This window comes from Passer domesticus, chromosome 34 (assembly GCF_036417665.1).
Source record: "Passer domesticus isolate bPasDom1 chromosome 34, bPasDom1.hap1, whole genome shotgun sequence".
Lineage (NCBI taxonomy): Eukaryota > Metazoa > Chordata > Aves > Passeriformes > Passeridae > Passer > Passer domesticus.
The window spans coordinates 712209-735287 of NC_087507.1; the positions used below are offsets into that span (position 1 = coordinate 712209).

General features: G+C 56.2%; 1 protein-coding gene across 1 annotated transcript in view; it reads left to right on the forward strand.

Annotated features, from left to right (window-relative positions):
* Positions 1 to 22199, forward strand: part of ILVBL (ilvB acetolactate synthase like) — a 34050-nt gene extending 11851 nt beyond the window's left edge. The window contains 16 exon segments of the mRNA XM_064402116.1: positions 437 to 494; positions 497 to 544; positions 2531 to 2569; positions 2572 to 2604; positions 2607 to 2640; positions 6022 to 6121; positions 7547 to 7644; positions 12839 to 12975; positions 13070 to 13204; positions 15585 to 15699; positions 17292 to 17461; positions 18576 to 18646; positions 19716 to 19787; positions 21035 to 21140; positions 21844 to 21947; positions 21996 to 22199. Coding sequence (XP_064258186.1) covers positions 437 to 494; positions 497 to 544; positions 2531 to 2569; positions 2572 to 2604; positions 2607 to 2640; positions 6022 to 6121; positions 7547 to 7644; positions 12839 to 12975; positions 13070 to 13204; positions 15585 to 15699; positions 17292 to 17461; positions 18576 to 18646; positions 19716 to 19787; positions 21035 to 21140; positions 21844 to 21947; positions 21996 to 22124 — 1449 coding nt within the window. The 3' untranslated portion in view covers positions 22125 to 22199.
* The last annotated feature ends 880 nt before the right edge of the window (positions 22200 to 23079 follow it).

A 23079-nucleotide genomic window follows, 5' to 3' on the forward strand; every position in this document is an offset into this window, starting at 1 on the left:
CAGGTTCCGCTCTTCCCAAATTCCAAACTCCCAAATTCCCAGTGCCATTCCCAAATTCCTGAATTCCCAAACTCCCAAATCCCAGTGCCATTCCCAATTCCCGAATTCCCAAACTCCTCATTCCAGGGCCGCGGGGCTCTCCAGGACATCCCGCAGATTCCGCTCTTCCCAAATTCCCTTTGCCATTCCCAAATTCCTCAATTCTGAATTCCCAAACTCCCAAATTCCCAAATTCCCGCTGCCATTCCCAAATTCCCGAATTCCCAAACTCCCAAATTCCAATGCCATTCCCAAATTCCCAAACTCCCGAATTCCTGATTTCCCAAATTCCCGCTGCCATTCCTGAATTCCCGAACTCCCAAACTCCCAAATTCCCAATAACATTCCCGAATTCCCAAATTCCAGGGCCGGGGGCGCTCTCCAGGACATCCCGCAGGTTCCGCTCTTCCGCACGCTCTGCAAATCCGCGCTCTCCGTCCGCGCCGTGCGCGACATCGTCCCACGCTGCGCCGCGCCATCGCCACCGCCATGGGCGGCACGCCCGGTGAGGAGAGCCCGGCATCCCAGAATTCCCAAAAATTCCAAAAATTCCCCAAATTCCAGAAGTTCCCATGGGTCAAAATCCCAAAATTCCCCCGGGATTGGGAATTCCCGTCCCCGCCCTGCGCCATCGCCACCACCATGGAGGGGACACCTGGTGAGGAGAGCCAGAATTCCCAAAAATTCCAAAAATTCCCATGGTTGGAATCCCAAAATTCCCAAAAATCCTCAAAATGGGGATGTGGGATGGGAGGAATCCCAAATTTCCCTGGGATTGGGAATTTCCGTTCCCACGCTGTGCCGTTGCACCGCCATGGGGGGCACCCCCGGTGAGGAGAGCCCAGATTCCCAGAATTCCCAAAATTCCCATGGTTGGAATCCCAAAATTCCCAAAATCCTCAAATGGGGATGTGGGGTGGGAGGAATCCCTAAAATGTCCTTGGGTTGGAATCCCAAAATTCCCAAAATGTCCTTGGGTTGGAATCCCGAAATTCTCCAAAATGGGCATTTGGGATGGGAGGAATCCAAAATTCCCTTGGGTTGGAATCCTAAAATTCCCAAAATTCCTCAAAATGGGGATTTGGGATGGGAGGAATCCCAGAGGTTTTTTTGGGGGATTTTTGGGGTCCTGCTGTGGGATTTGGGGTCTCAACCCCCTGAAGGGATTTTGGGGTGACCCCGGTGGATTTGGGGTTTTTTGCGGGGTTATTTGGGTTTTTTGGGGGTTTTTTTGGCTTTTTGGGTTTTTCTGGGGGGGATTTTTGGGGTCCTGCTGTGGGATTTGGGTTCTCAACGCCCTGAGGGATTTTGGGGTGACCCTGGTGGATTTGGGGTTTTTCTGGGTATTTTTTAGGGTTTTTTAAGGCTTTTTTTTAGGGTTTTTTTGGGTTTTTTTGGGGTCCTGCTGTGGGATTTGGGATCTCTGAAGGGATTTTGGGATGACCCCCGTGGATTTGGGGTTTTGGGGGGGTTTGGTGTTTTTTAGGCTTTTTTGGGGGGATTTTGGGGTCCTGCTGTGGGATTTGGGGTCTCAACCCCCCTGAAGGGATTTTGGGGTGACCCCGGTGGATTTTGGGGTTTTTTGGGGGAGGTTTTTTGATTTGTTTTTTTGGGATTTTTGGGGTCCTGCTGTGGGATTTGGGATCTCTGAAGGGATTTTGGGGTGACCCGTGGATTTGGGGTTTTGGGGGGGGGTTATTTGGGGTTTTTTTGGGTTTTTTTGGCTTTTTTTGGGACTTCTGGGGTCCTGCTGTGGGATTTGGGGTCTCCAACCCCCCTGAAGGGATTTTGGGGTGACCCCGTGGATTTGGGGTTTTTTGGGGGTTTTGGGGGAGGTTTTTTGATTTGTTTTGGGGGGTTTTGGGGTTCTGCTGTGGGATTTGGGTCTCCACCCCCCCGAAGGGATTTTGGGGTGACCCCGGTGGATTTTGGGGTTTTTTTGTGGGGTTATTTGGGTTTTGGGGTGGTTTTTTTGGGGGTTTTTTAGGCTTTTTGGGTGTTTTGGGGGATTTTTGGGGTTCTGCTGTGGGATTTGGGATCTCTGAAGGGATTTTGGGTGACCCCGGTGGATTTTGGGGTTTCTGGGGGTTTTTTAGCATTTTTAAGGTTTTTTTGGGGGGATTTTTGGGGATTTTTGGGTTCTGCTGTGGGATTTGGGGTCTCCACCCCCCCTGAAGGGATTTTGGGGTGTCCCAGTTGGATTTGGGGTTTTTGGGGGGTTATTTGGGTTTTTGGGGGTTTTTTTAGGCTTTTCTTTGGGTGTGGGGGTTGGGTTTTTTGGGGTCCTGCTGTGGGATTTGGGATCTCTGAAGGGATTTTGGGGTGACCCCGTGGATTTGGGGATTTTGGGGGTTTTTTGGGTTTTTTTTTTGGCTTTTTGGGTTTTTTTGGGGGGGATTTTTGGGGTCCTGCTGTGGGATTTGGGGTCTCCACCCCCCCGAAGGGATTTTGGGGTGACCCCGGTGGGTTTGGGGTTTTGGGGTGCCCCCAGGCCCCGTGTTCGTGGAGCTGCCCCTGGATGTCCTGTACCCTTCCACGTGGTGCAGAAGGAGATCGGGGGCTCCAAAACCCCCGGGGGCTGCGGGGGAAGCTCGTCCAGTGGTGAGAAAACAACCCCAAAAGCACCCTAAAAATAACCCCAAATAGCCCAAAACCACCTTAGAAATAACCCAAAATAGCCCAAAACACCCTAAAAATAACCCAAAAATTACCCAAAAACACCCTAAAAATAACCCAAAATAGCCCAAAACCACCCTAAAATAACCCCAAAATTACCCCAAAACACCCTAAAAATAACTCCAAAAACACCCTAAAAATAACCCCAAAACCACCCTAAAATAACCCCAAAATACCCCAAAACTACCCTAAAAATAACCCCAAAATAGCCCAAAACCACCCTAAAAATAACCCCAAAATAACCCCAAAACACCCTAAAAATAACTCCAAAAACACCCTAAAAATAACCCCAAAACCACCCTAAAAATAACCCCAAAATAGCCCAAAAACACCCTAAAAATAACCCCAAAACTGTCCCAAAACCACCCTAAAAACCACCCCAAAATAACCCAAAACACCCCCAAAAACACCCTAAAAATAACCCAAAATAACCTAAAAATAACCCAAAAGTAACCCAAAACCACCCTAAAAACAACCCCAAAACCGTCCCAAAATAACTCCAAAAACAACCCCAAAACCACCCTAAAACCACCCCAAAATAACCCCAAAATAAACCCCCAAACCATCCCAAAATAACCCCAGAACCGTCCCAAAATAACCCAAACAACACCCTAAAAATAACCCCAAAATACCCAAAACCACCCTAAAAATAACCCCAAAATACCTCAAAACCACCCTAAAACCACCCCAAAAACACCCTAAAAATAACCCAAAAATACCTAAAAAACACCTCAAAATCATCCCAAAATAACCCAAACAACACCCTAAAAATTACCCCAAAAACACCCTAAAAATAACCCAAAATTACCCCAAAAACACCCTAAAACCACCCAAAAACCGTCCCAAAACAACCCCAAAAACCACCCTAAAAACCATCCAAAATAACCCCAAAAACACCCTAAAAATAAACACAAAATACCCTAAAAACCACCCCAAAATCATCCCAAAATAACCTAAACAACACCCTAAAAATTACCCCATAAGCACCCTAAAATAACCCAAAAATACCCCAAAAACCCCCTAAAAACCACCCTAAAAACCACCCCAACCAACCCAAAAACAGCCTAAAAACCACCCCAAAATCATCCCAAAATAACCCTAAAAACACCCCAAAAATAACCCCCAAATACCCCAAAAACAGCCTAAAAATAACCCCAAAAACAGCCTAAAAATAACCCCAAAATAGTCCAAAACCACCCTAAAAAACACCCCAAAACTGTCCCAAAATAACCCCCAAAACATGATAAAAATAACCCCAAAAACACCCTAAAAATAACCCCAAATACCCGAAACCAAAACAACCCCAAAACCACCCCAAACATAAGCCAAAAATATCCCAAAATAACCCCAAATCCCTCCCAAAAATACCCTAAAAAACACCCTAAAATAACCCAAAAATACCCCAAAACCACCCCAAAATAACCCCAAAAACACCCTAAAAACAACCCCAAAATTGTCCCAAAATAACCCCAAAACCACCCTAAAAATAACCCCAGAACACCCCAAAACCAACCTAAAAACCACCCCAAAATCATCCCAAAATAACCCTAAATCCCCAAAAATAACCCCAAAATCCCCCAAAATAACTCCAAATCCCCCCCAAAAAAAACCCCAAACCCCATAAAAACCCCAAAACCCCACAAAAACCCCAAATCCCATCCAGGTACCTGAGGAACTATGTCTCGGATGTGTTTGTGGGTGCCTGGGAGCCCCAGAAACCCCCCAAAAACCCCTTTAAAAAACCCCAAACCCCCCAAAATCCCATAAAAAACCAAAATCCCATAAAAACTCCAAAAACCCCACAAAAACCCCATAAAAACCCCTCCAGGTACCTGAGGAACTCCGTGTCCGATCTGTTTGCGGGCGCCTGGGAGCCCCAGAAACCCCACAAAAACCCCTTTAAAAAACCCAAAACCCCATAAAAAACCTAAAATCCCATAAAAACCCCACAAAAACCCCAAAACCCCACAAAAACCCTATAAAATCCCCATCCAGGTACCTGAGGAACTACGTCTCCAATCTGTTCGCGGGCGCCTGGGAGCCCCAGAAACCCCCCAAAAACCCCATAAAAACCCCTTTAAAAAACCCCAAACCCCCCAAATCCCATAAAACCCCAAAACCCCATGAAAACCCCCCAACAACCCCATAAAACCCCCAAAAATCAAATTAAAAACCCCACAAGAACCCCCCAGAAACCTCACAAAACCGCCCCAAAAACCCCTTTAAAAAACCCCAAACCCCATAAAAACCCCAAACACCCCAAAACCCCATAAAAATCCCCCCAAAACCCCATAAAAACCCCATAAAACCCTGAAAAATCAAATTAAAAACCCAAAAACCCCACAAGAACCCCCAGAAACCTCACAAAGACCCCCCAAAACCCCTTTAAAAATCCCAAAACCCCATAAAAACCCCAAATCCCCCCAAAAACCCCACAAAAACCCTATAAAAACCCCATAAAACCCCAGAAATCAAATTAAAAATCCAAAACCCCCACAAGAACCCACCAGAAACCTCACAAAGACCCCCCAAAAACCCCTTTAAAAAACCCCAAACCCCATAAAACCCCCCCAACCCCCATAAATCCCCCCAAACCCCACAAAAACCCTATAAAATCCCCTCCAGGTACCTGAGGAACTCCGTGTCGGATCTGTTTGCGGGCGCCTGGGAGCCCCAGAAACCCCCAAAAACCCCTTTAAAAAACCCCAAACCCCATTAGAAACCCCATAAAACCCTCAAAACCCCACAAAAACCCCTTTAAAACCCCAAAATCCCATAAAAACCCCATAAAAACCCCCCAAAAACCCACAAAAACCCCATAAATCCCCATCCAGGTCCCTGAGGAACTCCGTGTCTGATCTGTTCACGGGCACCTGGGAGCCCCAGAAACCCCACAAAAACCCCTTTAAAAAACCCCAAACCCCATAAAAACCCCATAAAAACCCCAAAACCCCACAAAAACCCCATAAATCCCCTCCAGGTACCTGAGGAACTCCGTGTCTGATCTGTTTGCGGGCGCCTGGGAGCCCCAGAAACCCCACAAAAACCCCACAAAAACCCCTTTAAAAAACCCCAAACCCCCCAAAATCCCATAAAAACCCCACAAAAACCCCACAAAAACCCCATAAAATCCCATCCAGGTACCTGCGGAACTCCATGTCCGATCTGTTTGCGGGCACCTGGGAGCCCCAGAAACCCCCCAAAAACCCCTTTAAAAAACCCCAAACCCCATTAAAAACCCCACAAAAACCCCAAACCCCACAAAAACCCCAAAACCCCACAAAAACCCCATAAAATCCCCTCCAGGTACCTGCAGAACTACGTGTCCGATCTGTTCGCGGGCGCCTGGGAGCCGCGCGAGCTGAGCCCGCTGCCCCTGAGCCTGCCCCGAGCCAGCCCCAAGGAGGTGAGACCAAAACCCCAAAAACCCCAAAGAAACCCCAAAAAACAAAATGGGGGAAAAAAACCCCAAAAACATGGGGGAAAAAAAAACATAGTGGGGGAAAAAACCCCAAAATGGGGGGAAAAAACGCCAAATTTGAGGGGGGAATAACCCAGAAAAGGTGAGAGCCCAAAAACCCCAAAGGAGGTGAGAGACAAAAAACCCCAAAGAAACCCCAAAGAAACAAAAAAAAAACCCAAAATGGGGGGAAAAAACCAAAATGGGGAAAAAACCCTAAAATGAGGCAGAAAAAAAAACCTAAAATGAGGCAAAAATCCCCAAAATAGGGAGGGAAAAAATCAAAATTTTGGAGGAGAAAAACCCAGAAAAGGTGCGAGCCAAAAACCCCAAAGGAGGTGAGAGACAAAAACTGCAAAAAACCCCAAAAACCCCAAAGAAACCCCAAAAAAACCCCAAAATGGGGAAAACCCCCGAAAAACGGGGAAAAAATTCAAAATGGGGGGGGGGGGGAAACCCCAAAACAGGGGGAAAAAACCCAAAATTTGGGGGGAAAAAAAACCAGAAAAGGTGAGAGCCAAAAACCCCGATGGAGGGAGTGCCCAAAAACCCCAAAGAAACCCCAAAAAACAAACCCCAAAATGGGGGAAAAAAAAAACCCAAATCAGGGGGAAAAAAACCAAAATTTTGGGGGGGAAAAAGGCAGAAAAGGTGCGAGCCCAAAAACCCCAAAGGAGGTGAGAGACAAAAAACCCAAAAAAACCCCAAAGAAACCCGAAATGGGGGAAAAAAACCCCAAAAAATTGGGGGAAAAAACCCCAAATCAGGGGGCAAAAACCTAAAATTTTGGGGGAAAAACCCAGAAAAGGTGAGAGCCCAAAATCCCCAAAGAAACCCAAAAAAAACCAAAATGGGAGGGAAAAAATGGGTTAATCCCGGCTCTGTTTGGGTTAATCCCGGGTTAATCCCGGTTTTGGGGTTAATCCCGGGTTAATCCCGGTTTTTTGGGGTTAATCCTGGGTTAATCCCGGGTTAATCCTGGCCCTTTGGGGTTAATCCCGGGTTAATCCCGGCCCTTTGGGGTTAATCCCGGGTTAATCCCGGCTTTGGGGTTAATCCCGGCCCTTTGGGGTTAATCCCAGGTTAATCCCGGTTTTGGGGTTAATCCCGGATTAATCCCAGCTTTGGGGTTAATCCCGGCCCTTTGGGGTTAATCCCGGGTTAATCCTGGGTTAATCCCGGGTTAATCCCAGGTCCAGCTGTGCTCGGAGCTGTTAAGCCGGGCCCAGCGGCAGCCAGGCCCTGCTGGGCTAATCCCAGTTTTGGGGTTAATCCCAGGTTAATCCCAGTGTTGGGGTTAATCCCGGGTTAATCCCGGGTCAATCCCGGCTCTGTTGGGTTAATCCCGGGTTAATCCCGGGTTAATCCCAGGTCCAGCTGTGCTCGGAGCTGTTAAGCCGGGCCCAGCGGCCGCTGGTGCTCGTGGGCAGCCAGGCCCTGCTGCCCCCAACGGAGCCCGAGGAGCTGCGGTGAGACAGACTGGGACAGACTGGGACGTACTGGGAGGGACTGGGAGGGACTGGGCTATACTGGGAGGGACTGGGAGGGACTGGGATGGACTGGGATGGACTGGGAGGGACTGGGACAGACTGGGAGGGATTGGGACGGACTGGGAGGGATTGGGACGGACTGGGAGGGACTGGGAGGGACTGGGGGGGGACTGGGATGGGACTGGGATGGACTGGGATGGACTGGGATGGGACTGGGAGGGACTGGGACGGACTGGGAGGGACTGGGGGGGGACTGGGATGGACTGGGGGGGACTGGGATGGACTGGGAGGGACTGGGAGGGACTGGGGTCCCAATTGAGCCACTTTGACCAAACGGAGCCGGTTTGGGGTCTGGATGGAGCCGGTTTGGGTCTGGATAGAACCGGTTTGGGTCTGGATAGAACCGGTTTGGGGTCTAAACGGAGCCAGTTCAGGTCCCCCGTTGAGCCATTTTTGGGTTGGATTTGAGCCAGTTTGGGACCTGGATGGGATCAGTTTTGGGGCCAAACCGAGCCACTTTGGGGTCTGGATGGAGCCAGTTTGGGGTCTGGATGGAGCCACTTTGGGGTCTGGATGGAGCCACTTTGGGGTCTGGATGGAGCCAGTTTGGGGTCTGGATGGAGCCAGTTTGGGGTCTGGACGGAGCCAGTTTGGGGTCTGGACTGAGCCAGTTTGGGGTCTGGACGGAGCCACTTTGGGGTCTGGACGGAGCCAGTTTGGGGTCTGGATGGAGCCACTTTGGGGTCTGGACGGAGCCAGTTTGGGGTCTGGACTGAGCCACTTTGGGGTCTGGACGGAGCCACTTTGGGGTCTGGACGGAGCCACTTTGGGGTCTGGATGGAGCCACTTTGGGGTCTGGATGGAGCCACTTTGGGGTCTGGACGGAGCCAGTTTTGGGGTCTGGATGGAGCCACTTTGGGGTCTGGACGGAGCCAGTTTGGGGTCTGGACTGAGCCACTTTGGGGTCTGGACGGAGCCAGTTTGGGGTCTGGACGGAGCCACTTTGGGGTCTGGACGGAGCCAGTTTGGGGTCTGGACGGAGCCACTTTGGGGTCTGGACTGAGCCAGTTTGGGGTCTGGACGGAGCCACTTTGGGGTCTGGACGGAGCCACTTTGGGGTCTGGATGGAGCCACTTTGGGGTCTGGACCGAGCCACTTTGGGGTCTGGATGGAGCCACTTTGGGGTCTGGACGGAGCCACTTTGGGGTCTGGACTGAGCCAGTTTGGGGTCTGGACGGAGCCACTTTGGGGTCTGGATGGAGCCACTTTGGGGTCTGGATGGAGCCAGTTTGGGGTCTGGACGGAGCCACTTTGGGGTCTGGACTGAGCCAGTTTGGGGTCTGGACGGAGCCACTTTGGGGTCTGGATGGAGCCACTTTGGGGTCTGGACGGAGCCAGTTTGGGGTCTGGATGGAGCCACTTTGGGGTCTGGATGGAGCCAGTTTGGGGTCTGGACGGAGCCACTTTGGGGTCTGGATGGAGCCACTTTGGGGTCTGGATGGAGCCACTTTGGGGTCTGGATGGAGCCACTTTGGGGTCTGGACGGAGCCAGTTTGGGGTCTGGACGGAGCCACTTTGGGGTCTGGACGGAGCCAGTTTGGGGTCTGGACGGAGCCACTTTGGGGTCTGGACTGAGCCAGTTTGGGGTCTGGACGGAGCCACTTTGGGGTCTGGATGGAGCCACTTTGGGGTCTGGACCGAGCCACTTTGGGGTCTGGATGGAGCCACTTTGGGGTCTGGACGGAGCCACTTTGGGGTCTGGACTGAGCCAGTTTGGGGTCTGGACGGAGCCACTTTGGGGTCTGGATGGAGCCACTTTGGGGTCTGGATGGAGCCAGTTTGGGGTCTGGACGGAGCCACTTCGGGGTCTGGACTGAGCCAGTTTGGGGTCTGGACGGAGCCACTTTGGGGTCTGGATGGAGCCACTTTGGGGTCTGGACGGAGCCAGTTTGGGGTCTGGACGGAGCCACTTTGGGGTCTGGACTGAGCCACTTTGGGGTCTGGACGGAGCCACTTTGGGGTCTGGACTGAGCCAGTTTGGGGTCTGGATGGAGCCACTTTGGGGTCTGGACGGAGCCAGTTTGGGGTCTGGACGGAGCCAGTTTGGGGTCTGGACTGAGCCACTTTGGGGTCTGGACGGAGCCAGTTTGGGGTCTGGACGGAGCCACTTTGGGGTCTGGACTGAGCCAGTTTGGGGTCTGGACGGAGCCACTTTGGGGTCTGGATGGAGCCACTTTGGGGTCTGGACGGAGCCAGTTTGGGGTCTGGATGGAGCCACTTTGGGGTCTGGACGGAGCCAGTTTGGGGTCTGGACGGAGCCAGTTTGGGGTCTGGATGGAGCCACTTTGGGGTCTGGACGGAGCCACTTTGGGGTCTGGACTGAGCCAGTTTGGGGTCTGGACGGAGCCACTTTGGGGTCTGGACTGAGCCACTTTGGGGTCTGGATGGAGCCACTTTGGGGTCTGGACTGAGCCAGTTTGGGGTCTGGACGGAGCCACTTTGGGGTCTGGACTGAGCCACTTTGGGGTCTGGATGGAGCCACTTTGGGGTCTGGACTGAGCCACTTTGGGGTCTGGACTGAGCCAGTTTGGGGTCTGGACGGAGCCACTTTGGGGTCTGGACTGAGCCAGTTTGGGGTCTGGACGGAGCCACTTTGGGGTCTGGACTGAGCCAGTTTGGGGTCTGGACGGAGCCACTTTGGGGTCTGGACGGAGCCAGTTTGGGGTCTGGACGGAGCCACTTTGGGGTCTGGACTGAGCCAGTTTGGGGTCTGGATTGAGCCACTTTGGGGTCTGGACGGAGCCACTTTGGGGTCTGGACTGAGCCAGTTTGGGGTCTGGATGGAGCCACTTTGGGGTCTGGACTGAGCCACTTTGGGGTCTGGATTGAGCCACTTTGGGGTCTGGACGGAGCCACTTTGGGGTCTGGACGGAGCCACTTTGGGGCCAAACCAAGCCAGTTTGGGGTCTGGACGGAGCCACTTTGGGGTCTGGATGGAGCCACTTTGGGGTCAAACCAAGCCAGTTTGGGCTCAGGATGAAGCCATTTTTGAGGTCAAACCAAGCCAGTTCAGGTCCCAAAATGAGGCACTTCTGGGGCCAAATGGGGCCAGTTTGGGATGTGAATTGAGCCACTTTTAGGGCCAAACCGAGCCAGTTTGGAACCTGGATGGAGCCAGTTCTGGGGCTAAACTGGGCCAGATTGACGCTGTAATTGAGCCAGTTTTGGGGTCAAACTGATCCAGTTCAGATCCCCAATTGAGCCACTTTTGGGGCCAAATGGGGCCAGTTTGGGATGTGAATTGAGCCACTTTTAGGGCCAAATGGAGCCAGTTTGGGACCCTGATTGAGCCAGTTTTGGGGCCAATCTAAGCCAGTTTGGGACATGGATTGGGTCATTTTTGGGACCAAATGGAGCCACTTTGGGACCTCGATTGTGTCATTTTTAGGACCAAAATGGAGCCAGTTTGGGACCTGGATTGGGTCATTTTTGGGACCAAACGGAGCCAGTTTGGGACCTGGATTGGGTCATTTTTGGGACCAAATGGAGCCACTTTGGGACCTGGATTGGGTCATTTTTGGGACCAAATGGAGCCACTTTGGGACCTGGATTTGGGGTCAAACTGAGCCAATTTGGGGCCCTGATTGAGCCAGTTTTGGGACCAAACTGAGCCAATTTGGGGCCCCAGTTGAGCTGATTTTAGGACCAAATGGAGCCAGTTTGGGATGTGGACTGAGCCATTTCTGGGGCCAAACCAAGCCAGTTTTGGGGCCAAACTGCACCAGTCAGAGACCAAACCGAGCCAGTTTGGGACCTGGGTGGTTTTGGGGTCAAAGGGAGCCAGTTTAGGGCCAAACCGAGCCAGTTTGGGACCCCAATTGAGCCATTGTTGGGGCCAAACTGTGCCATTTTTGGGGCCAAATGGAGCCAGTTTGGGACCTGGATTGGGTCATTTTTGGGACCAAACGGAGCCAGTTTGGGACCTGGATTGGGTCATTTTTGGGGCCAAATGGAGCCAGTTTGGGACCTGGATTGGGTCATGTTTGGGGCCAAACCGAGCCAGTTTGGGACCTAGATTGAGCCATTTTTGGGGCCAAATGGAGCCAGTTTGGGACCTGGATTTGGGGTCAAACTGAGCCGATTTGGGGCCCTGATTGAGCCATTTTTGGGGCCAAATGGAGCCAGTTTGGGACCTGGATTGGGCCATTTTTGGGACCAAATGGAGCCAGTTTGGAACCTGGATTGGGCCATTTTTGGGGCCAAATGGAGCCAGTTTGGGACCTGGATTTGGGGTCAAACTGAGCCAATTTGGGGCCCTGATTGAGCCAGTTTTGGGGCCAAACTGAGCCAGTTTGGGGCCCCAATTGAGCTGATTTTAGGACCAAAGGGAGCTGGTTTGGGACTTGTATTGAGCCACTTTTAGTGCCAAAGGGGGCCAGTTTGGGACCTGGATTGGGCCATTTTTGGGGCCAAATGGAGTCAGTTTGGGATCTGGATTGAGCTGGTTTTGGGGCCAAGCGGAGCCTTTTTGTGACCCTGATTGAGCCATTTTTGGGGCCAAATGGAGCCAGTTTGGGACCTGGATGAAGTTGATTTTGGGCCAAACGGAGCCAGTTTGGGACCTGGATTGGGTCATTTTTGGGGCCAAATGGAGCCAGTTTGGGACCTGGATTGGGTCATTTTTGGGACCAAATGGAGCCAGTTTGGAACCTGGATTGGGCCATTTTTGGGGCCAAATGGAGCCAGTTTGGGACCTGGATTTGGGGTCAAACTGAGTCAATTTGGGGCCATGATTGAGCCAGTTTTGGAGCCAAACTGAGCCAGTTTGGGGCCCCAATTGAGCTGATTTTAGGACCAAAGGGAGCTGGTTTGGGACTTGTATTGAGCCACTTTTAGTGCCAAATGGGGCCAGTTTGGGACCTGGATTGGGCCATTTTTGGGGCCAAATGGGGCCAGTTTGGGACCTGGATTGAGCTGGTTTTGGGGCCAAGCGGAGCCTTTTTGTGACCCTGATTGAGCCATTTTTGGGGCCAAATGGAGCCAGTTTGGGACCTGGATTGGGTCTTTTTGTGGGGCCAAATGGAGCCAGTTTGGGACCTGGATTGGGCCATTCTGGGGCCAAACCGTGCCAGTTTGGGCCAAACGGTGCCACTGTCCCCTGGTGTGTCCCCAGCGCGGCGCTGGAGTCCCTGGGTGTCCCCTGCTACCTGGGGGGGGCGGCGCGGGGGCTGCTGCCCCCCGAGTGCCCGCTGCTGCTGCGGCAGAACCGCCGCGACGCGCTGCGCGACGCCGACCTGGTGCTGCTGGCAGGTACCTCTGGGGGCGCGGGGACACCTCGCCGCGTCCCTTTGTCACCTCGCCGTGTCCCCTTGTCACCTCCTGACCCTCCCCCCGTGTCCCCAAGGGACCGTCTGCGATTTCCGCCTGTCCTACGGGCGCCTCTTCGGCCGCGGCACCGCCGTGGTGGCCGTCAACCGCGACCGGGAGCAGCTGCTGCGGAACTCCGACGTGTTCTGGAAACCCCGGCTGGCCGTGCAGGGTGAGGCACTCTGGGGACACAAATGAACCGGTTTGGGTCAGAAAGAACCAGTTTGGGGTCAGAATGAGGAGGTTTTGGGGTCAAAATGAGGCGGATTTGGGTCAAACTGCGACCGGGCGCAGCTGCTGCGCAACTCCGACGTGTTCCGGAAACCCCGGCTGGCCGTGCAGGGTGAGGCGCTCTGGGGACACAAATGAGCCGGTTTGGGGTCAGAATGAACCAGTTTGGGGTTGGAATGAACTGGTTTGGGTCAGAATGAGGCGGTTTTGGGATCAGAATGAGGCGGTTTTGGGTCAAACCATGACTGGGAGCAGCTGCTGCGCAACTCCGACGTGTTCTGGAAATCCCGGCTGGCCGTGCAGGGTGAGGCACTTGGGGACACAAATGGGGACTTGGGAGACACAATGAACCAGTTTGGGGTCAGAATGAACTGGTTTGGGGTCAGAATGAACCAGTTTGGGGTTGGAATGAACCAGTTTGGGGTCGGAATGAACTGGTTTTGGGTCAGAATGAGGCGGTTTTGGGTCAAACCACGACCCGACATCTTCTGGAAACCCCGGCTGGCCGTGCAGGGTGAGGCACTCTGAGGACACAAATGAGCCGGTTTGGGGTCAGAATGAGGTGGTTTTGGGGTCGGAATGGGCCAGTTTGGGGTCAGAATGAGGCGATTTTGGGTCAAACCAGGACTGGGAGCAGCTGCTGCAGAACTCCGACGTGTTCTGGAAACCCCGGCTGGCCGTGCAGGGTGAGGCACTTTGGGGACATAAATGGGGACAATGGGGACACAAATGAACCAGTTTGGGGTTGGAATTAACCAGTTTGGGGTCGGAATGAACTGGTTTGGGTCAGAATGAGGTGGTTTTGGGTCAAACCGCGACCGGGCGCAGCTGCTGCAGAACTCCGACGTGTTCTGGAAACCCCGGCTGGCCGTGCAGGGTGAGGCACTTGGGGACACAAATGGGGACTTGGGGGACACAAATGAACTGGTTTGGGGTTGGAATGAACTGGTTTGGGTCAGAATGAGGCGGTTTTGGGTCAAACCGTGACCGGGCGCAGCTGCTGCAGAATTCCGACGTGTTCTGGAAACCCCGCCTGGCCATGCAGGGTGAGGCACTTGGGGACACAAATGAACCGGTTTGGGGTTGGAATGAACTCATTTGGGGTTGGAATGAACTGGTTTTGGGTCAGAATGAGGCGGTTTGGGGTCAAACCACGACCCGACATCTTCTGGAAACCCCGGCTGGCTGTGCAGGGTGAGGCACTCTGGGGACACAAATGAGCCGGTTTGGGGTCAGAATGAGGTGGTTTTGGGGTCAAAATGAGGCGGTTTTGGGTCAAACCACGACCGGGAGCAGCTGCTGCGGAATTCCGACGTGTTCTGGAAACCCCGGCTGGCCGTGCAGGGTGAGGCTCTTTGGGGACATAAATGGGGACAATGGGGACACAAATGAACCGGTTTGGGGTTGGAATTAACCAGTTTGGGGTCGGAATGAACTGGTTTGGGTCAGAATGAGGTGGTTTTGGGTCAAACCGCGACCGGGAGCAGCTGCTGCAGAACTCCGACGTGTTCTGGAAACCCCGGCTGGCCGTGCAGGGTGAGGCACTTGGGGACACAAATGGGGACTTGGGGGACACAAATGAACCGGTTTGGGGTCAGAATGGGCCGGTTTGGGGTCAAACAGCCGCTGTGGAGTGGAACTGAACCGTTTTGGCGCTGAGTTAATCTGGTTTGGTGTCAAACTGAGCCGGTTTGGGGTGGAACTGGGCCTGTTCAGGGCCCCTGGTGTCACTCTGCGTCCCTGGTGACACTTTGGTGTCCCCGGTGTCACTCTGGGTCCCTGGTGGCACTTTGGGGTCCCTGGTGTCACTCTGGGTCCCTGGTGACACTTTGGTGTCCCCGGTGTCACTCTGGGTCCCTGGTGGCACTTTGGGGTCCCTGGTGTCACTTTGGTGTCCCCGGTGTCACTCTGGTGTCCCCGGTGTCACTCTGGGTCCCTGGTGGCACTTTGGTGTCCCCGGTGTCACTCTGGTGTCCCCGCAGATGACCCCGCGGCCCTGGTGGTGGCGCTGGGGTCCCTGGTGTCACTCTGGGTCCCTGATGTCCCTGGTGTCCCCAGTGTCACCCCGTGTCACCGGTGTCACTCTGGTGTCCCCACAGGTGACCCCGCGGCGCTGGTGGCGGCGCTGGTGTCACTCTGTGTCCCCAGTGTCACCCCGTGTCCCCGGTGTCACTGTGGTGTCCCCAGTGTCACTGTGGTGTCCCCGCAGGTGACCCCGCGGCGCTGCTGGTGGCGCTGGTGTCACTGTGGTGTCCCCGGTGTCACTGTGGTGTCCCCGGTGTCACTGTGGTGTCCCCAGTGTCACTGTGGTGTCCCCGCAGGTGACCCCGCGGCGCTGCTGGTGGCGCTGGCCCGGAGCCTGCCGGGGTTCTCGTGCCCCCGGGAGTGGCTGCAGCGGCTGCGGGAGGCCGAGAGCGGCACCGAGAGCAGGAACCGGTGAGGGGACAGGGACAGGGGACACAGGGACAGGGACAGGGGACACAGGGACATGGGGACACAGGGACAGGAGGCCGAGAGCGGCACCGAGAGCAGGAACCGGTGAGGGGACATGGGGACACAGGGACATGGGGACAGGGGACACGGGGGAGGCCGAGAGCGGCACCGAGAGCAGGAACCGGTGAGGGGACAGGGACAGGGGACAGGGGACACAGGCACGGGGGACACAGGGACATGGGGACAGGGACAGGAGGCCGAGAGCGGCACCGAGAGCAGGAACCGGTGAGGGGACCAGGGGACGGGGGACACAGAGGGGACATGGGGACAGGGACAGGGACAGGGACAGGAGGCCGAGAGCGGCACCGAGAGCAGGAACTGGTGAGGGGACAGGGGACAGGGGGACATGGGGACAGGGACACGGGGGAGGCCAAGAGCGGCACCGAGAGCAGGAACCGGTGAGGGGACAGGGGACAGGGGGACAGAGGGGACATGGGGACACGGGGGCAGGGGGACAGAGGGGACATGGGGACAGGGACAGAAGGCCGAGAGCGGCACCGAGAGCAGGAACCGGTGAGGGGACATCTGACCGCGGTGTCCCCTCAGGGCCAAGGCGGCGGTGTCCCCCCCGTGTCACCTGAACCCCCTGGCCCTGCTGCACCCCCAGTTTGGGATATTTTTTGGGGATTTTTTTGGGGTATTTTTTGTGGATTTTTGGGGTATTTTTTTGGGAATTTTTTTGGCTTTTTGGGGATTTTTGTGTTCTGACCCCGGTGTCCCCTCAGGGCCAAGGCAGCGGTGTCCCCGCCGTGTCACCTGAACCCCCTGGCCCTGCTGCACCCCCATTTTTAGGATTTTTGGGTTCATTCCCCTTTTTTTGGGGATTTTTTTGGGGGGATTTTTTTGGGGTATTTTTGGGTATTTTTTGTGGGATTTTTTGGGGATTTTTTGGGATATTTTATGGGATTTTTTGGGGTTTTTGTGTTCTGACCGCGGTGTCCCCTCAGGGCCAAGGTGGGGGTGTCCCCCCCGTGTCACCTGAACCCCCTGGCCCTGCTGCACCCCCAGTTTGGGATATTTTTGGGTTAATTTCAATTTTTTGGGGTATTTTTGGGGGGATTTTTTTGGGGTATTTTTGGGTATTTTTTGTGGGATTTTTTGGGGTTTTGGGTTCTGACCGCGGTGTCCCCTCAGGGCCAAGGCGGCGGTGTCCCCCCCGTGTCACCTGAACCCGCTGGCTGTGCTGCACCCCAGTTTGGGATTTTGGGTTAATTTCCATTTTTTGGGGTATTTTTGGGGGGATTTTTGGGGGATTTTTTTGGGGATTTTTTGGGATTTTTTGAGGGATTTTTTGGGGTTTTGGGTTCTGACCCCGGTGTCCCCTCAGGGCCAAGGCGGGGGTGTCCCCCCCATGTCACCAGAACCCCCTGGCCCTGCTGCACCCCCAGTTTGGGATATTTTTGGGTTAATTTCAATTTTTTGGGGGATTTTTTGGGGGATTTTTTTTGGGATTTTTTGGGGTATTTTTTGTGGGATTTTTTGGGGGCTTTTTTTGGTTTTTTTATTGTCACCCCCTGACCGCGTTGTCCCCGCAGGGCCAAGGCGGCGGTGTCCCCCCCGTGTCACCTGAACCCCCTGGCCGTGCTGCAGGCCCTGGAGCAGGTCCTGCCCCCCCAGAGCATCCTGGTGGCCGACGGCGGCGACTTCGTGGCCACGGCCGCCTACAGCGTCCGGCCGCGGCGGCCACGGGCCTGGCTGGACCCGGGTATGGACAGGAGGGGACAGGGAGGGGACACGGGGACATGGGGACAGGGACAGGGACGGGACACGGCCTACAGCGTCCGGCCGCGGCGGCCACGGGCCTGGCTGGACCCTGGTATGGACACTGAGGGGACACTGAGGGGACACTGAGGGGACACGGCCTACAGCATCTGGCCCCGGCGGCCGCGGGCCTGGCTGGACCCCGGTATGGACATGAGGGGACACTGAGGGGACAGGAAGGGGACACTGAGGGGACATGAGGGGACATGAGGGGACATGGCCGCCTGGCTGGACCCCGGTATGGACATGAGGGGACAGGGAGGGGACACTGAGGGGACAGGGGACATGAGGGGACATGGCCGCCTGGCTGGACCCCGGTATGGACATGAGGGGACAGGGGGACATGGGGACATGGGGACACGGCCTACAGTGTCCGGCCCAGGCGGCCACGGGCCTGGCTGGACCCTGGTATGGACATGAGGGGACACTGAGGGGACAGGGAGGGGACACTGAGGGGACACGGCCTACAGCGTCCGGCCCCGGCGGCCGCGGGCCTGGCTGGACCCCGGTATGGACATGAGGGGACACTGAGGGGACAGAGAGGGGACACTGAGGGGACATGGCCGCCTGGCTGGACCCCGGTATGGACACTGAGGGGACAGGGAGGGGACACTGAGGGGACACGGCCTACAGCGTCCGGCCCCGGTGGCCGCGGGCCTGGCTGGACCCCGGTATGGACATGAGGGGACAGGGAGGGGACACTGAGGGGACATGGCCGCCTGGCTGGACCCCGGTATGGACACTGAGGGGACAGGGAGGGGACACTGAGGGGACACGGCCTACAGCGTCTGGCCGCAGCGGCTACGGGCCTGGCTGGACCCCGGTATGGACATGAGGGGACACTGAGGGGACACTGAGGGGACAAGGAGGGGACATGGCCACCCACAGCGTCCGGCCGCGGCGGCCGCGGGCCTGGCTGGACCCATCCCCCCCGCTGTCCCCGTGTCCCCCCAATGTCCCCTGTGTCCCGTGTCCCCAGTGTCCCCAGCAGTGTCACTGATGTCCCCCGTGTCCCCAGTGGTGGCACTGATGTCCCCTGTGTCCCCGTGTCCCCTCAGGTCCCTTCGGCACGCTGGGCGTGGGCGGAGGATTCGCGCTCGGGGCCAAACTCTGCCGGCCCGAGGCTGAGGTGACACCGGGGACACCGGGGGGGACACGGGAACAGCGGGGGGACACCGGGGACACCGGGGGAGATGGGGACATTGGGGGGATTGGGGACATTGGGGACATGGGGGGGATGGGGACATTGGGGGGATTGGGGACACTGGGGGGGGCATGGGAACATTGGGGGACGGGGACGTTGGGGGATGGGGACACTGGGGGGACAGTGGGGACATTGGGGGGACATTGGGGGGAATGGGGACACTGGGGGGACAGTGGGGAGAGCGGGGGCACACAGGGACAGCGAGGGGACATGGGGGGACAGTGGGGAGAGTGGGGACATTGGGGGGGGATGGGGATATGGAGGGGACACGGGGACACAGGGACAGCGGGGGGATGGGGACATTGGGAGGATTGGGGACACTGGGGGGACATGGGGACAACGGGGGGACACGGGGACAGTGGGGGGACACTGGGGACATTGAGGGGGGATGGGAACATTGGGGGGGATTGGCGACATTGGGGACATGGGGGGGATGGGGACATTGGGGGGATTGGGGACACTGGGGGACGGGGGCACTGGGGGGACAGTGGGGGACATTGGGGACATGGGGGGGATGGGGACATTGGGGGATGGGGATACGGAGGGGACACGGGGACACAGGGAGAGCGGGGGGACATGGGGACAGTGGGGAGATGGCAGTGGGGACATCGGGGACATTGGGGGGACATTGGGGATTTTGGGGACACAGGGATGGGGACACTGGGGGGATGGGGCAGTGGGGACATTGGGGGAATGGGGGACATTGGGGGGGACATTGGAGAACCTGGGGACATTGGGGGATGGGGACATCGAGGGGGACACTGAGGGACATTGGGGGACGGGGGGGTGGGGCGGTATGGGGACATTGGGGACAGTGGGGATGGGGACATCAGGGGGACCAGAGGGTCCCCAGGGCCACGCACTGTGTCCATGGGTGACACTTGGGGACAGTCCCCAGGGCCACCTGCGGGTGGCACTCGGTGACGCTGGGTGACACTCAGTGACACTGGGTGACACCGGGTGACACTCTGGTGACACTGGGTGGCACTGCCAGGTGTGGGTGCTGTTCGGGGACGGCTCCCTGGGCTTCAGCCTGATGGAGTTCGACACCTTCGTGCGCCACAAGGTCACTGTCACTGTCACTGTCACCGTGTCCTTGTCACTGTCACCATGTGACTGTCACCGTGTCACTGCCACTGTCATTGTCACCATCACTGTGTCAATGTCACTGTGTCATTGTCACTGTCACTGTGTGACTGTCACTGCCACTATCACTCTGTCATTGTCACTGTGTGACTGTCAGTGTCATTGTCACTGTTACCTGTCACTGTCACTGTGTCACTGTCACCCTGTCATTGTCACTGTGTCATTGTCACTGTGTGACTGTCACTGTGTCACTGTCACTGCCGCTGTCACGCTGTCATTGTCACTGTGTGACTGTCAGTGTCATTGTCACTGTTACCTGTCACTGTCACTGTGTCACTGTCACTGTGTCACTGTCACTGTGTCAATGTCACTGTGTCACTGTCACTGTGTGACTGTCACTGCCACTATCACTCTGTCATTGTCACTGTGTGACTGTCAGTGTCATTGTCACTGTTACCTGTCACTGTCACTGTGTCACTGTCACTGTGTCATTGTCACTGTGTCATTGTCACTGTCATTGTCACTGTGTCATTGTCACCTGTGCATGGCACTGTCATTGGCACTGTCCCTGTCCCAGCTGTCCCCAGGTCCCTGTGTCCCCTGTCCCTGTGTCACTGTCCCTGTGTCCCAGGTCCCTGTCCCTGTGTCACCATGACCCTGTGTGTCCTCATGTCCCCGTGTCCCTGTGTCCTTGTGTCACTGTCCCGTGTCCCCAGGTCCCTATCCCCGTGTCCCTGTCCCTGTCCCCATGTCCCCTGTGTCACTCTGTCCCCTGTGTGTCCCTGTCCCTGTGTCACTGTCCCAGGTCCCTGTCCATGTGTCACTGTCCCCTGTGTGTCCCTGTCCCCTGTCCCTCTGTCCCTGTCCCCAGGTCCCCTGTGTCACTCTGTCCCCTGTCCCCGTGTCCCTGTCCCCGTGTCCCTGTCCCTGTGTCACTGTCCCCTGTGTGTCCCCAGGTCCCTGTCCCTGTCCCTTTGTCCCTGTCCCCCTGTCCCTGTGTCACTCTCTCCCCTGTGTCCCTCTGTCCCCTGTCACTCTGTCCCTGTCCCCATGTCCCCTGTCCCCCTGTCCCCTGTCACTCTCTCCCCTGTGTCCCTCTGTCCCCTGTCACTCTGTCCCTGTCCCCAGGTCCCTGTCCCCGTGTCACTCTGTCCCCTGTCCCCCTGTCCCTCTGTCACTCTCTCCCCTGTGTCCCCATGTCCCCTGTCACTCTGTCCCTGTCCCCAGGTCCCGCTCATCGCCCTGGTTGGCAACGACGCCGGCTGGACACAGATCAGCCGCGAGCAGCTGCCCCTGCTGGGCAGCGCCGTGGGCTGCGGCCTGGCCTACAGCGGTGAGTGACCACTGAGTGACCACTGACCCATAGTGACCAGTGACCCACTGACCAGTGACCCACTGATCCATAGTGACCACTGACCCATAGTGACCATTGACCACTGACCCATAGTGACCAGTGACCCTGGGACAGCAGCTGCCCCTGCTGGGCAGCGCCGTGGGCTGCGGCCTGGCCTACAGCGGTGAGTGACCACTGAGTGACCACTGACCCACTGACCAGTGACCCATAGTGACCACTGACCCATAGTGACCACTGACCACTGACCCATAGTGACCATTGACCCACTGACCAGTGACCCACAATGACCATTGACCACTGACCCGTGACCCTGGGACAGCAGCTGCCCCTGCTGGGCAGCGCCGTGGGCTGCGGGCTGGCCTACAGCGGTGAGTGACCACTGAGTGACCACTGAGTGACCACTGAGTGACCACTGAGTGACCAACTGACCACTGAGTGACCCATAGTGACCACGTCCCTGCCCCCCCGGTGACAGTGCCACCCCTGTGGAGGTGACAATGCCACCCCAAGCAGTGACAGTGCCACTCCCATGTAGGTGACAATGCCATCCCCTGTTCCCCTGCCACCCCTGGTGACAATGCCACTCCCATGGAGGTGACATTACCACCCCCTGGTGACAGTGCCACCCCCCAGAGGTGACAGTGCCACCCCCCAGAGGTGACAGTGCCACCCGTGTCCCCAGATTACCACGCGGTGGCGGAGGCGCTGGGCGGCCGCGGCTTCGTCGTGGACAGCGCTGGGGACACCGCGGGGGATGGCACAGGGGACAGCGCCGGGGACACCGCGGGGGACAATGCTGGGGATGGCACAGGGGACACCGCCGGGGACAGCGCTGGGGACGTCCAGGCCAGGGTGGTGGCCGTGCTGAGGGCGGCGCAGGCCGAGTGCCACCGAGGCCACCCTGTGCTCGTCAACGCCCTGCTGGGCCCCAGCGACTTCCGGCAGGGCTCCGTGTCCGTCTGAGGGACACCGGGGACACCGAGTGTCACCAAGGGCCACCAAATGTCATTGAGTGTCATCAAGGGTCACCAAATGTCACTGAGTGTCAGCAAGTGTCATTGAAGATCATTGAGCGTCCCCAAGGGTCATTGAGTGTCACCAAGGGACACTGAGTGTCACCAGGTGTCCCCAAGTGCCACCAAGGGTCATCGAGTGTCCCCAAGGGTCACCAAGGGCCACCAAATGTCATTGAGTGCCACCGAGTGTCCCCAAGAGTCCCCAATGGTCATCAAGTGTCATTGAGTGTCCTCAAGTGTCATTGAGTGTCCCCAAGGGTCACCAAGGGCCACCAAATGTCATTGAGTGCCACCGAGTGTCCCCAAGAGTCCCCAATGGTCATCAAGTGTCATTGAGTGTCCTCAAGGGTCATTGAGTGTCACCAGGTGTTCCCAAGTGTCACCAAGGGTCCCCGAGTGTCATTGAGTGTCCCCAAGAGTCCCCAAGGGTCACTGAGTGTCCCCAAGGGTCCCCAAGGCCACCCTGTGCTCGTCAACGCCCTGCTGGGCCCCGGTGACTTCCGGCAGGGCTCCGTGTCCGTCTGAGGGACACCGGGGACACCAAATGTCACCAGAGTGTCACCAAATGTCATTGAGTGTCACCGAGTGTCACTGAGTGTCAGCGAGTGTCATTGAGTGTCATTGAGTGTCCCCAAGGGTCATTGAGTGTCACCAAGGGACACTGAGTGTCACCAGGTTTCCCCAATTGCCACCAAGTGTCATTGAGTGTCCCCAAGGGTCACCAAGGGCCACCAAATGTCATTGAGTGCCACCGAGTGTCCCCAAGGGTCCCCAAGAGTCCCCAATGGTCATCAAGTGTCATTGAGTGTCCTCAAGGGTCATTGAGTGTCACCAGGTGTTCCCAAGTGTCACCAAGGGTCCCCGAGTGTCATTGAGTGTCCCCAAGAGTCCCCAAGGGTCAC